At 49.8% G+C, this 18682-nt stretch overlaps 1 protein-coding gene across 1 annotated transcript; it reads right to left on the bottom strand.

The window, feature by feature from the left end:
- Positions 1-114: 114 nt before the first annotated feature.
- On the bottom strand, positions 115-17018 carry prkaa2 (protein kinase, AMP-activated, alpha 2 catalytic subunit). The gene is made up of 9 exons (XM_028810762.2): positions 16860-17018; positions 16133-16274; positions 11941-12034; positions 11432-11576; positions 6256-6343; positions 5947-6171; positions 1696-2197; positions 1368-1494; positions 115-330 (listed from the first exon to the last, which is right to left on the bottom strand). The coding sequence occupies exons 1-9, from the start codon at positions 16951-16953 to the stop codon at positions 137-139; spliced, it is 1611 nt and encodes a 536-aa protein (XP_028666595.1). The 5' UTR covers positions 16954-17018; the 3' UTR covers positions 115-136.
- Between the last annotated feature and the right edge of the window lie 1664 nt (positions 17019-18682).

The raw sequence follows: 18682 nt of genomic DNA, 5'->3' as shown, positions 1-18682 counted from the left end.
AGGTGAAGAAGAGCAAGGCACTATATAGAAAGCAGGGCACAGGAGCTCAAATGCAGAGGATGCCCACCATGGCGAGACTTCCTCCAGGTGAGTGCCTGCATGTGCTTTGTTTGATGAGACCCCAGTGTGCATTATGTCAGCGTGCCAATGTGGTGATCAGACTGGCACACATCTCGAAGAAGTCCATGGTGTGACTGCCTGGGCGGGGAGGGCTGGAGGGCACAATTCCCACTACTGACCCTTCCACTGGAGCTGTGTCCGTGCTGAGCTGAGGGCGAACGATCGGTGGGTGGGGGGCACCAATGCTCAACTTCTGCTCTGTAGCATCCTCTGGAAATATAAAGCAGAAGGGTGAACCCAAACCAATGAGCTGTGCCAATCTCCTCACACTCGAGTGCCATGCTGACCAAGCCATTATACTTAATCAGTCATTCTTCTCCATTCATTCTTTTGATTGTACCCAATAATCGGCATCTTTGCTGCACCAAGCCCACTTTCACCATTTGCTACACTGTGCCCTTTTTGCCCCCCTTGTCATTTGGTGGTGGTGTCTTTATGTATCTTCATTGTGCCCAACCAATGCCCAGTGTACATTTCAGTAAATCTGTTAATGCATTACTGATTACCTAATCTGTGCCCAGCTTGTGCCCCTTGACTACAACAATGCTGTGCCCAGCTACAGCATTAAGCTGGTCAAGTGCCCAGTAAGCACTTATGTGTTGTTTCTGTGCCCTGATAAAAGTTTTCCCCTTATTTTCCCAATTAGTGCCCTGCTTAATTTTTTGCCAATCTAATTCTTCACTGCGCCCAGTCTTAGCAGAAACAGCAGCACAGGAAATGCCCATCCAACATTCCCACTCTGTTAAATTAGCACCATGTTAACGTTATTGTGCCCAAATAGTGCCCTGATTACATTTTGGTGCATCCATTTGGAGCCTTACAATCATTGCTATTGTGCCTACTTGGTTCCCTGCTTACATCCCTAGTGTGCCCAAAGACTGCCCTGCTCACTTCTTCTTGTAGGCCCACTGACTGGGTGCAGCTAATGTGCCCACTTACAGCTCTCCCTAGGTTAGTGTGTCCCTATGGCATTCTGTTTTGACCTTTGGAGCACTTAGTCAGCGACCCACCTACACTCCCAACTGTGTACAAAAAGTGCCCTGCTTACACCTAGTGGGGCCATACTCACATTGCTACTGTGCCCACCTTACATTCCAAGTATGCCCAAAGCCTGCGTACTCTAGCTGCACCATGTCACCTGATGTGCCAGGTGGTGCCCTCCCTATATCCTACTGCTCTCCATCTGTATTTTGTGTCTACTGTTGGTGTCGGCTACATGCCACTATGACCCATCCATGCCCTCTCACCGTCGATGCTTCTGAAGTCCAGCAGATAGCTGCGGTTGGCTACCTGGTACAGCTGCAGGCTCATCTTCACGTAGCTGCCAGTCACGGGGTTCTTGCGCCGCACCCGTAAGTGAAAAGGGTTCACCACCTGCAAGTAAGCAAGTCGTGATGAGGACCACCAGAACAGCCTCAGGCTGTCATTGAAGCCCCTACTATTGAGAAGAAGGAGCCCCCTGCTAGGCAATCTGAGCACTGCTTTTGTAATCCCTGAAGGGAGGAAGTCTTGGCAGTGGGCACAGGGGACGGCCACACGCTGCCAACTGCCTGGGTAGCGGAGCAGTAGCCTTACCTTCCAGTCGTAGTTGAGCTCCTTCATGGCTTTGTACACTTCGGCCATGATGTCAAAGGGCTTGCTTTGACTGCGGATGCCCAGGTGCCACTTTGCTTTCTTGACAGACAGGGGCTTAGGCCTGGTAGTGTTGAGGGCATCGAGTGCACAACGTGGCTTGGGGCTGTCGGTAACTAAAGGGGGCATCCGCTCTGGGTGAGGCTTGAGTCCGGGGGGCAGTGGCAGGCTCTCGTCCATGAAGGAGCCAGAAGGTGGACTGGATGCCAAGTAGAACTCGCTGGCCTGGTTCATGATGCGGCGATTGTCGATGATGAGGTGGTACGCCACGGCCAGATGATCCTGGGGGTCTCCATCGAACAGGCTGTTCATCACCTCCACCTCGGAGCATTCAAACTTCTCGCACGTCTCCCTCACGGCCTCCTCGTCGATCACGTTGGCATCGTAGGCGGGGTCTTCTGGGAAGAGGTAGTCGGGCAAATCCACCTTGAACCACTCGTGCTCTCTGGAAAGCAAGCAGTTGGGCACCAAGTGCCAGTTAGAGTGGGGGAGGAGCTTGTTATAGAGTGAAAAACAGGCCAAAGTGCACCTGCTGCCATGCCAGCTAGAGGCAGTGGGTACTGTTCATAGGGTAGAGGGGCACACAGAAGGACGTCTCCTATTGGTGGTGGCAGCAGCACCCCCTCTCTGTTAGTGTGAGAAGCAAACACAAGCAGACTGGTAGTTTACAGCAACCCCGACTGTTTGGTAACTTGTGCCAACTTCATTTTTTAACTATGTGCACATAGGTGGGCATCAGCTGTCTGTGTGAATAGTGCCCCCTGTGTTGGTCCTTGTGCTCCTTCGTGCTTCCACATTGGGGGGGGGTGGTGGTGTTTGAATGGTTTTCATACATTATAAAGGGCACCAGCCACCAGGGGGCACTGTTCTAAGTGCACAAAACACAGAAGGGCATCGTGTATAACTCCAAACAGTGCCCCCTGTCTGTTAGGGTGGGAAGAAAGCAGAAGTACAGTTGTTGACATTGACGATTAAAGTGACAAAAGTAGATGGGGGCGAGGGTATGGGTGGGTTTGGGTAGGTGGGAGATGTGCACACTGCGTGGTGTAAGGACACCGGAGCTAACTCTGGAAACGGTGCCCCCTGTCTTTTAGTGTGAGGAGCAAACACAAGAACTCTGGCTGTTGGAACTTGAAGTGGATGCCAGCTGCCCTGTTCTGGAGGGGATAAGCACAGGAGGGCAGGGGCATCAGTTTCCCCTGACTTAAGGTGGAAGCTGGCACCAATGGAAGGAGGTGTTCATAATGTGAGAGACTACTCAATGGGCACCAGCTGCCAGAACACGGCAGGACCTGACTTAAAACCGCACACAGCGCCCCCTGTCTTTCATTGTAAGAAGCCAGAAGTACAGCAGTTATAAGGGGCACAAAGTGCTGATCATAGCCTGAGAAAGTGATGAAAGGGCATTGGCTACCAGACAGTAGGGGGCATTGTCCACAATGGAAGACACTTAGAAATGCAGCGGGCATCACTCTGAACAGCGCCCCCTGACCCAACCAATGTCAGTGTTTAAGCAAGCTGACCTACAGTGACTGATAGAGGGGGCTGTTTATAAAGTGAGAAGCCAATCCCAGCGCACCGGCTACCAGACAGCAGGGGGCGCTGTGGTTGTAGAGGAAGCATAGAAGGACATTGTGTATAAATTCAAACGGCGCCCCCTGTCCTTAGTGTAGGGAGCAAGAAGAAGAGCCGCAGTGTGCGGGTCAGAATTTCAGAAATGAAGGATCTAAGTGCTGCCCACTATACCAATGACATCAGTCACGTAACGCCCACAACTTCGGTCACAAAATGCCCTCTGGGGTTGGTCTAGCTGCGGACCACCTTAGCTGCACTATTCAGGAGCTCCAGTGAATTGGATTGCACGTGTGTTTACTCATCCGTCATCATCATTTGAGTCCAACCGCCCTATGGCAAACCCAAATCTTAATGTTAATGCTGCACCCGGGCACACAATGGGCATTTCGTGACTGGCGTGGTGGGTGTTGCGTGACGGGCGCAGGGGTTGCTGTTCTTAGTGTAAGACAGCATTGTCAATTGACGGCTGTGAGCAGCGCTGATCAAACTGGAAGGAGGACTCAGCTGGCAGACCCTCAGTGGGGTCCACGCGGCATGATGTAATCAGACAGGAGCTTCTAGTGTCCACAGTGCCACCTGTCTTCAAGTGTGAGACGCAGGCCACCAGTATGAGGCTGCTTGTCATAGTGGAAAACATAGATGGCAGCTGCTAGACAGTTGTGTTTAATGTTGTGGGCACACAGAAGGACCTGTGCTCTTGATAAGTACAGCGCCACCTGCTGTTTAGGCAGAGGAGCAAACACAAGCGCACTGTCAAATGAATATCTGAAGAAGGAGGCACCCGCTGGCATACGGAGTCTACCATTAATAGTGCAATGGTGACACAGGAGGACATCTGCTCTCAATGTGTACAGCGCCCCCTAGCCTAATGTGGAAGCAGCCACAAGTACAGTGTGTGGGGGTGCTCTTCATAATTTACAAAATGAGCAAAAATGGCATCAGCTACCAAACACCAGGGGGCGCACAGAAGTCTAACTCCAAACAGCGCCCCCAAGTGTGACAAGGAAGACATACGCTATATGCAAGGGAAAGGCAGGGTGTGCCCCTCAGAAGGTGGCAGCTACTAGAAACAGAGGGTGCTGGTCCTAATGGAAGAAGCACAGAGGGGGCACTGCATAGCAATTGAACAGCGCCCCCTGTCTTTGAGTGTGAGAGCCATGCAGAAATGCCCTGGTGCCCTCGCAATAAGAGACAAGCTGTAAAGTCACACAGTCAAAAAAAATGGATCAAAGGGGCACCATCTGTGAGAAAGCAGTGGTGGGGCGCGACTTCTAACATGAGAAACAGACAAGAGAGTGCCAGTGAAAGAGCAGGGGGCAAAGTATGAGAAACAGGCAGAAGACCAGTAGCTGCCAGTTAGGAGATGGGGGGGCTGTTCATAGCTGTTACTTAAAGGTGAGGGGTGCTGATCACGACACAAAGGGTACCAGCCAGCAATGAGGGGTAGGGGGCGCCGTTCACAGGTGAAATCTTTGTGATCCTCTGTTATCAATATGAGCAGCGCCCCCTATCTCTCTTTGAGCAAGAAACATGCCGTATGCCAGTTACCAGTAAGAGGGAGGGCAAATGTGGAAAATATGCTGAAGGACACCCCCTAAAAGTCAGAGGTGAGGGTGGGGGGTGCTGGTCATTGCATAAGTACAAAGATGGATACTACCAATCCCCCCCCCCCCATTAGTAGGGGGCACTGTTTAAGAAAGGAGTCCATAGGCACTGGCTAACAGAAAGGGGCGCTGCTTAAAATAAAAGAACGAGAAGAACGAGTGCCTGCTGCCAGTAGGTGGCGCTCTTCAAAGTGGAAAGTTCTGCACAGAGGACAGCAGCAGCCCCGTCTGAGTGGGAGAAGCTGACAGACGTGCACCGAGTGTCACTTAAAGACGGGGGGCGCTGCTCATGGACCGAGAGGGTGAAGGATCAAAGAGCACAAACCACAAGAACGCAGTAGGGGGCGCCGTTAAAACTACAACCGATGATGAAAGGGTATCAGCTGTGGGATCGGGGTAGGGGCGCACGGAGGGACCTTTGTCCTTAATTTGAACAATGCCCCAGTTTAGCCCCAGCAACTGGAAAGACGTACCCTGGCTGTTACTTAAAGGCAACAGTGTGAGAAACGGGCAAAAGGGCACCAGCTAACAACGAGGGGTAGGGGGCAGCATTCATGGTACAAGAAAAAGGAAAAAGGGCACCAGCTAAAAGTGAAGGGTTTGGCACAACGGGCATTGCTTAACAACAACTTGTGCTGGTATGGGAAGCTGGCAAAAGTGCGTTGACTGCCACTTGAATCCAGAGGGCGCTGTTTGAAATGGCACACACTACAAGGAGCAAGTGGGTTGCACTGTAAATAGTAACAAGGAAAAGATAACAAGGGTCTCAGCTACCACTGGCAGTAGGGGGCGCTGTCTCCTGTTACTTTGTGCCAGAAGCTGGCAGAAGTATGCTGCCTGCTGGTAAGAGAAGGGGGGCACCATTTTGATTGTGAGCTGTGACCCCCCCACCCCATATCTATTCAAGGCAGAACGCAGAGGGTGACATTTTAAATCTTATCTCAGAGTGGCAATGGGGTGGGGGGAGTCACCCAGCCAGTATAGTGCTCTGCTCTGGGGGGCATCAACAGGATACCTGATGTCCTTGATGGTGGCTCTTTTCAGCGGGTCCACCTGCAGCATCAGCATGAGCAGGTTGGCCACCGAGCGGCTCAGGTGCTCCGGGATGTAAAAGACCCCACCTTTGATCTTCTTGAAGAGGGTGGGCACGTGGTCATCGTCGAAGGGCAGGGCGCCACACAGCAGCACGTACAGGATGACCCCGCAGCTCCAGATGTCCACCTCTGGTCCAGCATACAGCCTGTGGAGTGGAGAGTTGACCAGGGGTCATACCTTTGGTGACGTGATGACAGACTGACCGAAGACGCAGCGGGTGACCACTCACCTGCCTGAGATGACCTCGGGGGCCGCATAATTAGGAGAGCCACAGCTGGTCCTCAGGAACTCCCCGTCTGCCATCATGTTGGAGAGACCTGCGGGAAAAAAGGAGAGAGAAGGAAGCAGGTGGTGGGCACTACTGGGATGATCCTGCCACTCTGAGACTCAACCCCATGCCCATTGCTTTATGTGTGTGGCACAATCTGCTGTCTGGTGTTGGAGACTGGAAGGGGGTGGGGGGGGGGCTCATTGAAAAGATCAAAAGGGCGCCATCTGTGAGAAACAAGTTGTACATTGTCATCATTTGACATGTTGGAGCAGCGGAGGAGAACATCACACACGTTTAATTACTGAGCTTTTTCAAAAGGGTCTCGTACAGAGGGGCACTTCCTGAGAGCGGCCGATCTTAGCGAAAAACGAACGACGCGCGCAAAGAACAAGTGGGATTTACGAGAGTTTGCTGGAGCCCTTCGTAATCCGACATTTAACAACCAAATCTAAAGGCTGGGCGTCCAGCTCAGAACAGCTGACTGTTGATAACGGGGGCCGTGATGGCACGGATTTAAAAAAAAAACAAAACACACAACTAAACATTTAACTAACAAGTAAAATGAATTCAATGTATTAGTTGACACGGTGCCAATTGTTCATGGAGAGGATGCCCAGTGTCTCCCAGTAAGAGACCACCAGCAAACGCCCCACCCCGGAGTTAGAGACAGAATGTCATGTGACCTCTCCAGCCTATAGGCAACAATGTCTGAGCAAAGTCCCCGATGATCAGTTGCGTGTAACCTGGACATTTAGTGCCAAGGACCCTCTTCAACTGGTATGGGTGGGAAATAAAGAGACTGGGAGTCTGAGGGGTGTTGTGTGAGACTCTGGACCACCACAAGTAAAGGGGCCATCTCCTCTTCTCTTCACTCTAGAAACAGAACAGCAGGTCACCTGTAAGAATTCTCAGATGATTCTGTGCTTAAGGGGGGGATTGTTAAGGGGGCATGAGACAACGGAGAGGAATTAGGGGGGCTTCAAGAATCGTCTGCAACTGGACATCAGGAAATCTAAGGACTTGTTGACTTTCACCACACCAAAGAACCTCAATGTATGGTCAGTACTGGAGGAGTGGATGAAGAGGTGGTCCACTCCTACAAGTACTTGGGGGTCCCCATTAATGACAGATTGGGCTGCTCTTGGAACACAGAAGAGAAGAAAAGGCAGAGCAGACTCTTCAGCCTTAGGGGACTGCACTCCTTTAATGTGAGTAGTCACATCCTTCATGTCTTCTACAGCACTGTGGTGGCCAGTGTGGTGTGCTGGGCTGGTGACATCACGTCAAGAGGGGACCACCACGTTAACAGGACCATTAGAAGGGCAGGCATGATGGGACACACTCTGGACCCCATGGAGGTCATAGTGGAGGAGAGAATGAAGACAAAACTGAGTGCCATTATGAGCAACGCTGGACATTATCTATCTATCTATCTATCTATCTATCTATCTATCTATCTATCTATCTATCTATCTATCTATCTATCTATCTATCTATCTATCTATCTATCTATAGTGCCTTTCACTTCTATCTATCTATCTATCTATCTATCTATCTATCTATCTATCTATCTATCTATCTATCTATCTATCTATCATATAGCGCCTTTCTATCTATCTATCTATCTATCTATCTATCTATCTATCTATCTATCTATCTATCTATCTGTCTGTCTGTCTGTCTGTCCGTCTAATAGGTATGAATGTTCCATCCATGGTACCTATAGTGCCAGGTATGCCTACAATGGTATAATAACCAGTTTTAGTGTTACACACTTTTATTATTATTATTATTTGTCTCACACTTTTATCCAAGGTGACTTACACCATTTCAGATACAATTGTTCTCATCTCGTTTGTTTTTTCCGATTGGAGCACAGGCAGGTGAAGTGACTTGGGTCACACCTCATGGTCACACACTGGTGTCAGTAGTGGGATTCTCAGTGTTTGTCGAGTTCCTGGCAGATCAGTAACCTGAGTGCTCAGCTCTCGACTCGGCTGCCTTGAGGAGGTCCTGTTCATTTCACTGGTGGTGTGGAGCTCCTCAGAGGGTAACATTCCAGTGAGTTCCTCTTCCCGTTTGTCCTGCAGCAGACCACTGATGGTTCTTGTTTCATTTGTGCACAGCCTGTGTTTCCCTATTAATTGAGGGTCACTGAGATGGTCCAAAGGCTCATGGGAATTGTAGTCCCTTGTGCTACATTGTTTCTCCTTGGTGCTTGGTGAGTCTCTCCTCTTTGCTGTTGTTAATTCTTTGTATTTATTGGCTTTTCCACTCTTTTTGGTTCCATGTTTGGGATGCTGATTTCTGGATTGTGTCTTGGGAGGCGTTTGCTTAGGATTGCCTTGGTGGTAAATTCTTTTTGAATTTTTTTTCTTCATATATTCTCCTATTAAAGAGATTTCTTTGTTGTCATGCTGTGTATTAGCCAGGGGTTGACTGTGATCCTCCTCCCTAGTTGGATATTTTCATGTATTTTTTGGACTTCTTGAACTTTGAAGCTAAGCACATTTTGGCACAGCGGGGTCAAAGGCAGCCACTTAAAGTGGGAGCTCAGGCCCTGCCATGGGCGGGCATTCTTAGGGCATCACAATGCTTTGGCCATTCTGGGCACAACAAAACAGTCCAACTTACAAAAGTGAGGGCCTGAGATTGCAGCTTTGGTTCTCTGAGTGTTTTTGGGCTTTGACCTTACGGTTTATTGACTTTTTGTTTCTTTTTTTGGTCTCAATCTTGGTCTGGCATTTTGACTTGGTCTCATCTCCAGATATCTCGTTCAAATGATATGCCAGTCTGCACCTCTGGGTGACATGACACGTGGTGGACGACCCCCACAGTCAGGGGTGCAGTCAGGAAAACAACTTTTAGCAACCGCACTCCACGTCGGATGAAGGTGAAGGTAAACACGGGGGCCACGTCACGAACACACCACAGACGTGGGAGCAGCCAATGAAGTCTGCTAGTGGCAACTCGGCCTTGGGGACCTTGAGGTGACAAGTGTGTCAAAAGGGAGGAGTGACAGCGATACTGCATGTGACATTTGTGTGAGTGTATTAGTGGGGTTGGCTAGAGTGTCACCAATGAGTGTGACACATGGGGGGGGGGGTGTGAGTGTGCAAATAGAGTTACAGGCACCTGTGCCAGGCTAGTCAGGGTGCCACGTGTGGATTTGAGGGGATAAGCAAGACTTTGACTTGCTTTTGGGTCTCCATTTTTTGACTTGTCATGGACCGAGGGGGGGCTGGTGCTGGATTATAGATGGCTAAAAATAATAATAATAATAATAATAATAATAATAATAACAATAATGATCAAACTAGTGAAGCATAAGAGACACAGACGCAGCACAATGACCTCAAACGATCACCACGGCAACAGGCCTGCATTCAGCATTCAGAGTCGCTGCACGTCTCGGCCCCCCCACCCCATTTGTTGACTCCTGACAAGCTACAATAAGCCCCCCATAATGTCAAAATAAGAAAAGAAACAAACAACAAACAAAAAAACCTCTCTGATGCTGCGCACTGATTGGATGGTGAGATTGCCTTATTTGCATACATTGACGAGGGCGCTTTTTAAAGACGTTCATCTCATTGTCTAATTCAGAGACCTTTCTATCCAGGATTCTGATGCTCCTGTCACCGTCACCGTAAGTCACCTGTGAGTGGCCATCGAGCACCGCGCTGGTGTCACACGAGACGCGTCTTTTCTCATTCGCGTGATGCACACTTTATCATCTCGTTACAGAAATCCTACCCTCCCAGCCTGATCTCCTCATCCTTCTCAGGTGTGAATTGTTCTCCTAGGCCTCCCGTGGGGACGTTGCTGTCCCCTCCACGTTCCGCTGCTGTCAGGTTGCTGTTCTGCAGGGACCTCCCTCGCGTCACGCTGACCCGAAGACAAACAAACTTGAATTTTTTTCCATCAAGAAAAGAACGTCATTAAGTTCAACAGAAACAGGTAAAAACCAAGACACGGCAGGACAAGCGGTTGTGGGGGTCCACTGCTCTACCGGTGCAGATTCACGACATGTTCTTCAAGTGACGTGTCACCAACGCACAGGCCAGCGTCACCATGGGGGCACTACAAGTGCATTTATTTATGTCCCTTTTTTATTTCCTTTTTCTTTTTGCTGCTGGCACACATGAGGGTAGAATGCCAGCGCCTGAGCTGTGCAGCCGACACCCCCCTTGTGTTATTGTAGGTGACCACAGTGCAGGGCTTAGCGACATCCACACTTGTCCTGACGTGAACTCTGACACTCGCTGCATTGTGAATTCTGCTTTGGGGAGCCGACGTCTTGCTTGTCCTCACACTTCTTTGCAGTTATTTTGCCTTTTTGTCACACAGCTACTGTCACACCATGATGAAGTGTCACTTGACTGAATTCACCGTGCCCACCACGGCGGTTCAGTTATGCAGTATGTCAGTGTCACTGTCTGATGACCAAATCACATCGTCGTCACTGTCACTCCGTTTCAGTTTATTCTAAAACTCCCTTTATGGCTTTACGTGTTTGTAGTTGGAGGCTCCACCCCACTCATGAATATTAATGAGCCACCTTAGAGCTACACATAAGTTTGCAGCATGATGTTATTGAATGCTCTGCCCACTCGTTAATATTAATGAGTCACCTTAGAGCTACACATAAGTTTGCAGCATGATGTTATTGAATGCTCCACCCCACTCGTGAATATTAATGAGCCACCTTAGAGCTACACATAAGTTTGCAGCATGATGGTGTTGGAGGCCCCGCCCTACTTGTGAATATTAATGAGCCACCTTAGAGCTACACATAAGTTTGCAGCATGATGTTGTTGGAGGCTCCACCTACTCGTGAATATTAATGAGCCACCTTAGAGCTACACATAAGTTTGCAGGATGATGTTGTTGGAGGCTCCGCCCCATTTGTGAATATTAATGAGCCACCTTAGAGCTACACATAAGTTTGCAGGATGATGTTGTTGGAGGCTCCGACCCTAACCCTAATTTTATATATGTGTGTGTGTGGGATAGACGGCCTGGCATGGTGGATTTAGTGAGACAGTAAGTGTGTAAGACTGACATGAGGTTCCTCCCATGGCCAACCCACCCAGAATGGCAAGGAATAACAACCTGCCCCCAACTCACTTACCAAAGTCGGCGATCTTGGCGTTCATGTTGGCATCCAACAGCACATTCTCCGGTTTCAGGTCTCTGTGGACCACCATGTGTCTGTGGCAGTAATCCACAGCCGAGATGATCTGCTGGAACAGGCGCCGGGCCTCTGCATCTGCCACCTGAAATGGGCACAATATTAGCGGTGCCCCCTCGATCAACACCTGGAGGACATTACCAGTTCAAATGCCAGGCCCTCTCCTCATCCCCTTCATATGCTCAAAGTTTCCTCAGGTCAGCTTGAACAACTCCGGTGTGGGAGTCAAAGTCAGTCAGGAGAACGTTATATAGCGCCTTTCAAAACGAGCATGAGGGACCATAGACAGGCAAAGTGAGAAGACGAAGCTGTTAAAACGAGCACATGATGCCAGTCTGACTCAACTTGTCTTTCATTTGTGGATAGCTTGTCATGATAAGGAAAGGTACTATAAACACACTGCCACTCCCCCCCCCACCCCCACCCGTTGCCCAGCGCCACTCTCTTACCCGCCCGTGTTTGCAGATGTAGTCAAAGAGCTCGCCCCCCGACACGTACTCCATCACCATGAAGAAGTCCGTTGGCGTGCTGATCACCTGGTACCTGCAAGACAGGAGCGGGAGGTCAGGGGGTCATGGGTGGTCAGTTCATATGGGGGCTGACCAGGACAAGGGGTCTCAAGCTGCCCGCGCTTCAGGAATTTTCCAAACCAGATCGTCACAATCACAAGCACGTCTGCACACCCGGCGGTGGGCATAAGGCAATGGCACACCCCAGAAGGAGTACAAGTCCATCACAGATGACACTGGCACACACTGGCACAGCAGAGCCAGCTGGGAGTCACCAGTTAACCCAACACGTGCCACTTTGGGTCTGTGGAATGAATACCAGAGAGACTATCAAAAAGCCCACAAAGACCCCACCAGGACTTGAGCTCTGAGGGCCACTGTACCACCCAAGAAATAAACACCAGTCCTGGTGCCCAGGCCAGCAGTGGCACAGTCGGGTTGCTGTTATGAGTCATGAAATTAAAAAAAATGGTGGGGCTGTAGGGTTAGGCGTCTCGTTACTGATTGGTCCTCATTCAGGTTTTGAGCTTCAAGCTTTCATTTCAAGTCCTGATTTTTTGGGTGGGCATTGCTTTTCTTTGCCCTCAATTCTTGATATCAACACCGCCCGCTCCAAATGATCAGATTCATCTTCTGCTGTTGGTGTTTCCACTTGGCGTCCCCTCAGCCATGTCAGAGCGGTTGAGCCTGAAGGTACTGCACGGTGGTCTGCGCTTACAACCAGTGTGTGAAATACTCCCTGGTAATCGGGGGGTGCAAGTCAGCATTCCTGTAGAAATCTCACAAGACCACCTCAAGGTTGTGTGGCACAGGACTAAAACCCTCTTTCTCAGCACCCTGTGATTTAAAGGCTGTGCTCTCCTTCTTTGCCACTCAAACATCTAGACCCCCCTCCACTTAGTCTGCTGCCAGTAGACCATCTAAGCCCCCCCCCCCCAGCCTGCTGCCAGTCAACTATCCAGCCCCGCCTGGCCTGCTGCCATTTAATTATCTATTCTCATCCATCTGAGCCTGCTGTCACTCAAATGTCTAACCCCACCCCTCTGGGTGACATCAAACATCTAGAGTCACCCAGCCACTGAAATATTTAGCCCATCCACTCAGTCTGCTGTCACTCAAACATCTAGCCACACCCATCCTGTGGTTATCAAACATCTAGAATCCCACTAAGCCTGCTGTCAATCAAACATCTAACCCCACCCAGGCTTCTGCCAGTGAGATAGCTGGCCTTACATATACTGCTGTCACTCAAACATCTAGCCACACCCACCCCACTGCTATCAAACATCTAGCACATCAGGCGTGTCAAACATCTAACCTTCCACTCAGCCTGCTGTCCGTCAGATATCTAGAACACAACTACCCTGCCGCCATTGAAATATCTAACCGGCACCCAAATGAGTCTGCTGTCAATCAAGACATCTAGCCACACCCATCCTACTGCTGTCAAACACCTTGCCATTCAAACATATCGCTGTCTATCAAAAATCTAGCTCCACCCACCCTGGAGCCAGTCAGATATCTAGAACATGCCTGTCCTGCCGCCATTCAAATATCTAACCCCTCCCAACTGAGCCTGCTGCCAATCAAACATCCACCCTCCTCATCCTGCCTGTTGCCATTCAAACATAACATCTGCCGCTACTCAGCTTGCTGTCAATCAAATATCTAGCCCCACCCAGCCGACTTCCATTTACATATCTAGCTCTGCCTATCTTGTTGCCATTCAAACACCTAACCCCACCCATCCTGTCATCTTGCCCTGCCCACTATACACCCCAAACCCCCCACCCCCGCACTTCAGTTTGAAGATTTTCTGCTGTTGTCAGTAGTGGACGCTCACGGACTCTCATGGTCACTCATCACACTCTCCACACCGTGGAGCACTTTGGGTTAATTAGGGGGGTCTCAGAACCCCGGCCCACCGGGCCCACATTACTTTTTATGCCTGTGGAAGGTGGGAGGGCAGTGGGCACAAAGAGCTAAGGGGTGAAGCTCGTTATACGAAATATGGAGCCTTAAATCTAAAGGAGTAAGTTGGGAGTCAGCAGGATGGAAAACACGGAACGAGCCGTGAGACCCCCGACGGATGAGGGTCAGAAGTAAGACACTTGACTACGACTCTTAATTATGGGCATCAGCCAGTGACAGAATCAGGACAAACAGGCCCCATGGTCTTACAGTAGCCCACCCCACCCCAGCATCTCAAAGCAGAATCCGTCAGTCTAGTGCTGTCCTCGGGGTCTCATTCTCATCCATAAGGGACTGACAGGTGACCAGAGAGACACCACTGGCAGATCCCTCAGAGGAGCAGAGGGCACTTCAGATCTGCTATCCGAGACGCCATCTTCACTAACGAGGGGCACCACTTTACACAGATGTGTTGCCCCTTCACATCCATTTGAAATGAAACCTCAAAGCCACCCTCCAGTGACTTCCCTGAAGACGGGCATCCCTCACAGGGCACCACAATCTAAACCCTTCCCATCTGACCTAAAACTCCACAGAGGGCCAACTGGGCAGAAATTAACAGCCGGCGCCCCCTGCTGGAACCCCGAAATGTCCAGTCGATCGAGTCCAAGTGTCCATCACCCTCTGCTGGTTAACAAAGGAACTGCGGCCTGCTTGACGGCCAGAGCAGCTCGGCTCTTCTTCTGCTTCAGGGTGCCCAACAGGAAGGGAGGCTCCTGCTTACTGCAAAGTTCAAGATATTGGAGCCTCCATCTAGGAGTGATGTCATGGCAGGTCCTTCTTTCATATAGCGCCTTTAACAGTGCTTGGCAGGCTATTTGATAACCCCAGGAGTGGGCAAATGAATACTCATTTAGTGAGAAAGGCAAAAACGAGTGCTTTTAATGAAACGTCCTGCTTAATGGCCACAGAGCACTCGGTGGTCACTTGGTGGTCACTCTCCACTTCCAGGAGGTCAGTATACTGAAGTTAATTAATGAAGACTTGACACACATCTTCGTGACTTGCCTTCCCTATTTCAATGTGGCACAGCCCAAAGAGAGCCAAAGGCAGAAGCCCACCATGCCCACCACAGGGTACAGAGATGGTTTGGATATGAGGGAAGTGAGAGATGTTGCTATCCCGGGAGTTGGCACCTTTCGGCCACAGGATGCACTAGAGCCACGTGGCATTGGTGAAGCACTCAGGGGTCAGTGATGCCATGCTTATGAAAAGGGCACCAAATAAGTGATGGCTTGTATGAGGGTCCTGGAGCAAGGTGAGAAGCTTTGTCTATTTTGGCAGTAAATTGCATTGTGGGGAACTCATTTGACCACCAGGGGGCAGCATCATTGGGGAATGGATAAAGGCACTACGAAAAATCAGCAGACAGCGACCCAGGGTGGGCTTTGAACCCAAGTCCATTTTGCTGTGATAAGGGTAGGCCACTGGTGCCACCGGTAAGAAACAGCGGGCACAAAGGTGAGAATGATGGCTGCACTCCATTACTAATGAGGGCACACAAATGGATGTCAGAGAGGTGAAGCTGGTCAGTGCAGTGCAGTTTGACCAGCACAGAGCAGACCAGGGGATTTCTAGCCACATCAATCAAACAGTGAGAGTGGACAGAAAGGCCAGGCTGACCAGCAGAAAGTCCACATAGGGCAGCAATGCCACCGAGTCCATCACACAGTAGACCACGAGCTGTCTGGCCACATCAATCACACAGAGACAGTGGACAGAAAGGCAAGGCTGACCACCAGATAGGACAGCAATGACACCGAGTCCATCACTCAATAGACCACGAGCCATCCAGTCAAATCAATCACCCAGAGAGAGTGGACAGCAAGCCTAGGGTGACCACCAGAGTGTCCACTTAGGTCAGTCAGCCCATCAGCCAGTTTAACTTTCACAACAGACCATCAGCTGACCAGCCACATCAGTCACACAGAGTTGACACCAGTGCCCACGTACGTCACCCACGTCCGTCTGTCCGTCACAAAGAAGACCACGAGCAGTCCAGCCATGCCACTCACACACAGAGTGGACAGAAAAGCCAGGCTGACCACCAGAAAGTCCACATAGGGCAGCGATGCCACCGAGTCCATCACACAGTAGACCACGAGCCGTCCAATCAAATCAATCACCCAGAGAAGAGTGGACCCCCAGAGTGCCCACTTACAATTTGATAATATGCGGATGGCGAAAGAGTTTGAGGTTCTGAATTTCCCGCTTGATTTTGCCCACCACGTCCAGGCTGCGGATCTTCTGCCGGTTCAGGATCTTCACGGCCACTTTGTGTCCTGTCAGCTGATGCTCTCCAACTGCAGAGAAGGAGAAAATCAAAAGCATCTCATCAGGCACATTCTAGATATAGCGCCCCTCAAACACTCGCCGTTTACCAGGAAACACTTGACTGGTGCCGTCAGCAGAGACCCCCGAAAGGGTGCGATTGCTGACCACAATGAAGGACATGGCTATTCTTAGCTCCTCGAATTCCTTTCCTCCAAAAACAAAGCTAAAAATAAACTCGTGGCCTCCAGCAGCGCTAATCTGCAAAGTGCCACTCACTCTCGCATGGGTGCGAATGAGCAAAGCCACCTGCTCGGCCTGTGCCCAGTGTGCCAACCCGTCGTGCACCAACGTCGCCCGGGGCTCACAGGAGTTTCGAGTCTGACAGGCCACCTGTTGCGGAGCCCCGTGCAACCTGCGAACAGGGTCTGTCGGAGACGGGGGTCGAACACGTACATCTCCGTGGGTCGCTCGGAACACGCGCCCCCCTACTCTACTCAGACAGAGGGACCCCAGGGAGCCACGCACGTGGAGCGCCGCACGTCTGGTGACGCCCCCTGCTGCTCCGCACGAGCCCCGCCCCGCCCAGTCCCGCCCCTGCACGCTGCGCACTTAACTCTTCACTTTGCCAAAGGTGCCGACGCCCAGCGTGTCGCCCAGCAGGTAGTGACCGATCTTCACGCGGCCCTCGTGCTTTTGCCTCTCGGCCATTTTTGCAGTTGGGTGACGAGGTGCGTAGCAGCGACTGGACGAGAAGGAGGGAGCGAGCGAGCGAGCGAGAGAGAGAGAGAGAGAGAGAAAGAGAGATAGATGCACATGGGTACGCGCGCGCGCGCCCGTGACTCTTAAAGGGTCCGGCGGTCCGCAGCGTCCAGGTGGCATAGCAGCGGTGTGCCCGAATAGAATGAAGAGGGGGAAGTGCTGGCATTACAGTATATAACAGCAGCGCGACATCGCGGAAGGTAATGTGGAACATGGGAAAGACGCTATATACGTAAAATGAACTGGATGTCTTCCAGTGGCGTTATAAACACAGATTAATTAACTCGGTCCATAAAAGCGTCTGCTGATGAAGAGGAGGATGACCAGGAATATTTAAATGACACGACATCGCAGACGTTAGCGTACGGCATGTCTTCCAAGGTTGCTATTCCAAGGCGCTATAAAAAACACAAATAAATGAATTCGGCCAAGAGAAGCGCGTGCTGAAGATGATGAGGAACTTCCGACGATCTGGCATAATATAACAGCAACGGCAATGTGGAAAGGCGCTATATACTTACAATGTAATAATAAGAATAATCATAATACTAATAATATTATTGAGAACAGTGTCTCCCAGGAATGTTTTTCATGGCGCTGTATAAAACACAAATTAATTTATTTGGCCAACACGAGCATATATTGATGAAGAGGATGACGATTTGGATTGTATCGATACAAGAACACGACATCGCAGGGAGGAAAGGTAGCTGCATATTCTCGGAACATGGCGCTATATGAAATAAAGATGAATTTATTGGAGCGCATACTGATAAGGACGACAGAAGGACTGAGCTGCACCCCAACTGTACGACATCGCGGAGGGTAACGTTAGAGAATCGCGGCTCTTCTTTAAGGCGCTATATAAAGTGCAGATTCGTTTACAGTATTCCGTCGATACTAGCGCGCGCCGATGAAGAGGAGGATAATCTGGACTGACATCGACACAACGCGATATCGCGGGAGGAAACGTTGGAGAACTGCATGTCTTCGAGGCCATTTTATCATGGCGCTATATAAAACGCAAAAAAAAAAAAGAATTTGGTCGAGACAAACACATAACGATCAAGAAATGGAAGGGATGGAGATGCCGGAGGGAAATGCTGAGCACGGGAAAGGCGCTATATAAATAAATGTATTTGTATTAGTAATGTTTTACATGGCGCTGTATAAAATACAAATAAAATAATTTGGCCAAGACAAACACATACTGATAAACAGAAGAAATGGATGCAGCAGCAGCACAACATCCCGGAGGAAAACCCACATGGTAAAGGCGCTATACACATAAAATGTATTATTATTATAGAGAACTGTATGTCTTCCAGGATTTTCTTCATGGCGCTAAATAAGAGACAAATTAATTCGATAAAGACAAACGCGCACTGATGAAGACGAGGAAGGACTGAATTGTATCACAGCAGCACAACATCGTGGGAGGAAACGCTGAACATGGGAAAGGCGCTATATTAACAAAATGTATTATTATACATTATTAAATGTGTTATTATTATTATGTCACCATTATTATTATATATATAAATATTATTATTATTTCCCCTTGGGATTAATAAAATATCTATCTATCTATCTATAGAGAGATGTACAGCATGTCATCCAGGAAGGTTTTACATGTCGCTATATACATCAAATGCACTATTATATTATCCATTATTAA

The sequence above is a fragment of the Erpetoichthys calabaricus genome, chromosome 10 (assembly GCF_900747795.2).
Source record: "Erpetoichthys calabaricus chromosome 10, fErpCal1.3, whole genome shotgun sequence".
In the NCBI taxonomy this organism is placed as follows: Eukaryota; Metazoa; Chordata; class Cladistia; order Polypteriformes; family Polypteridae; genus Erpetoichthys; species Erpetoichthys calabaricus.
This window is presented reverse-complemented; position numbering and strand designations above follow the sequence as displayed.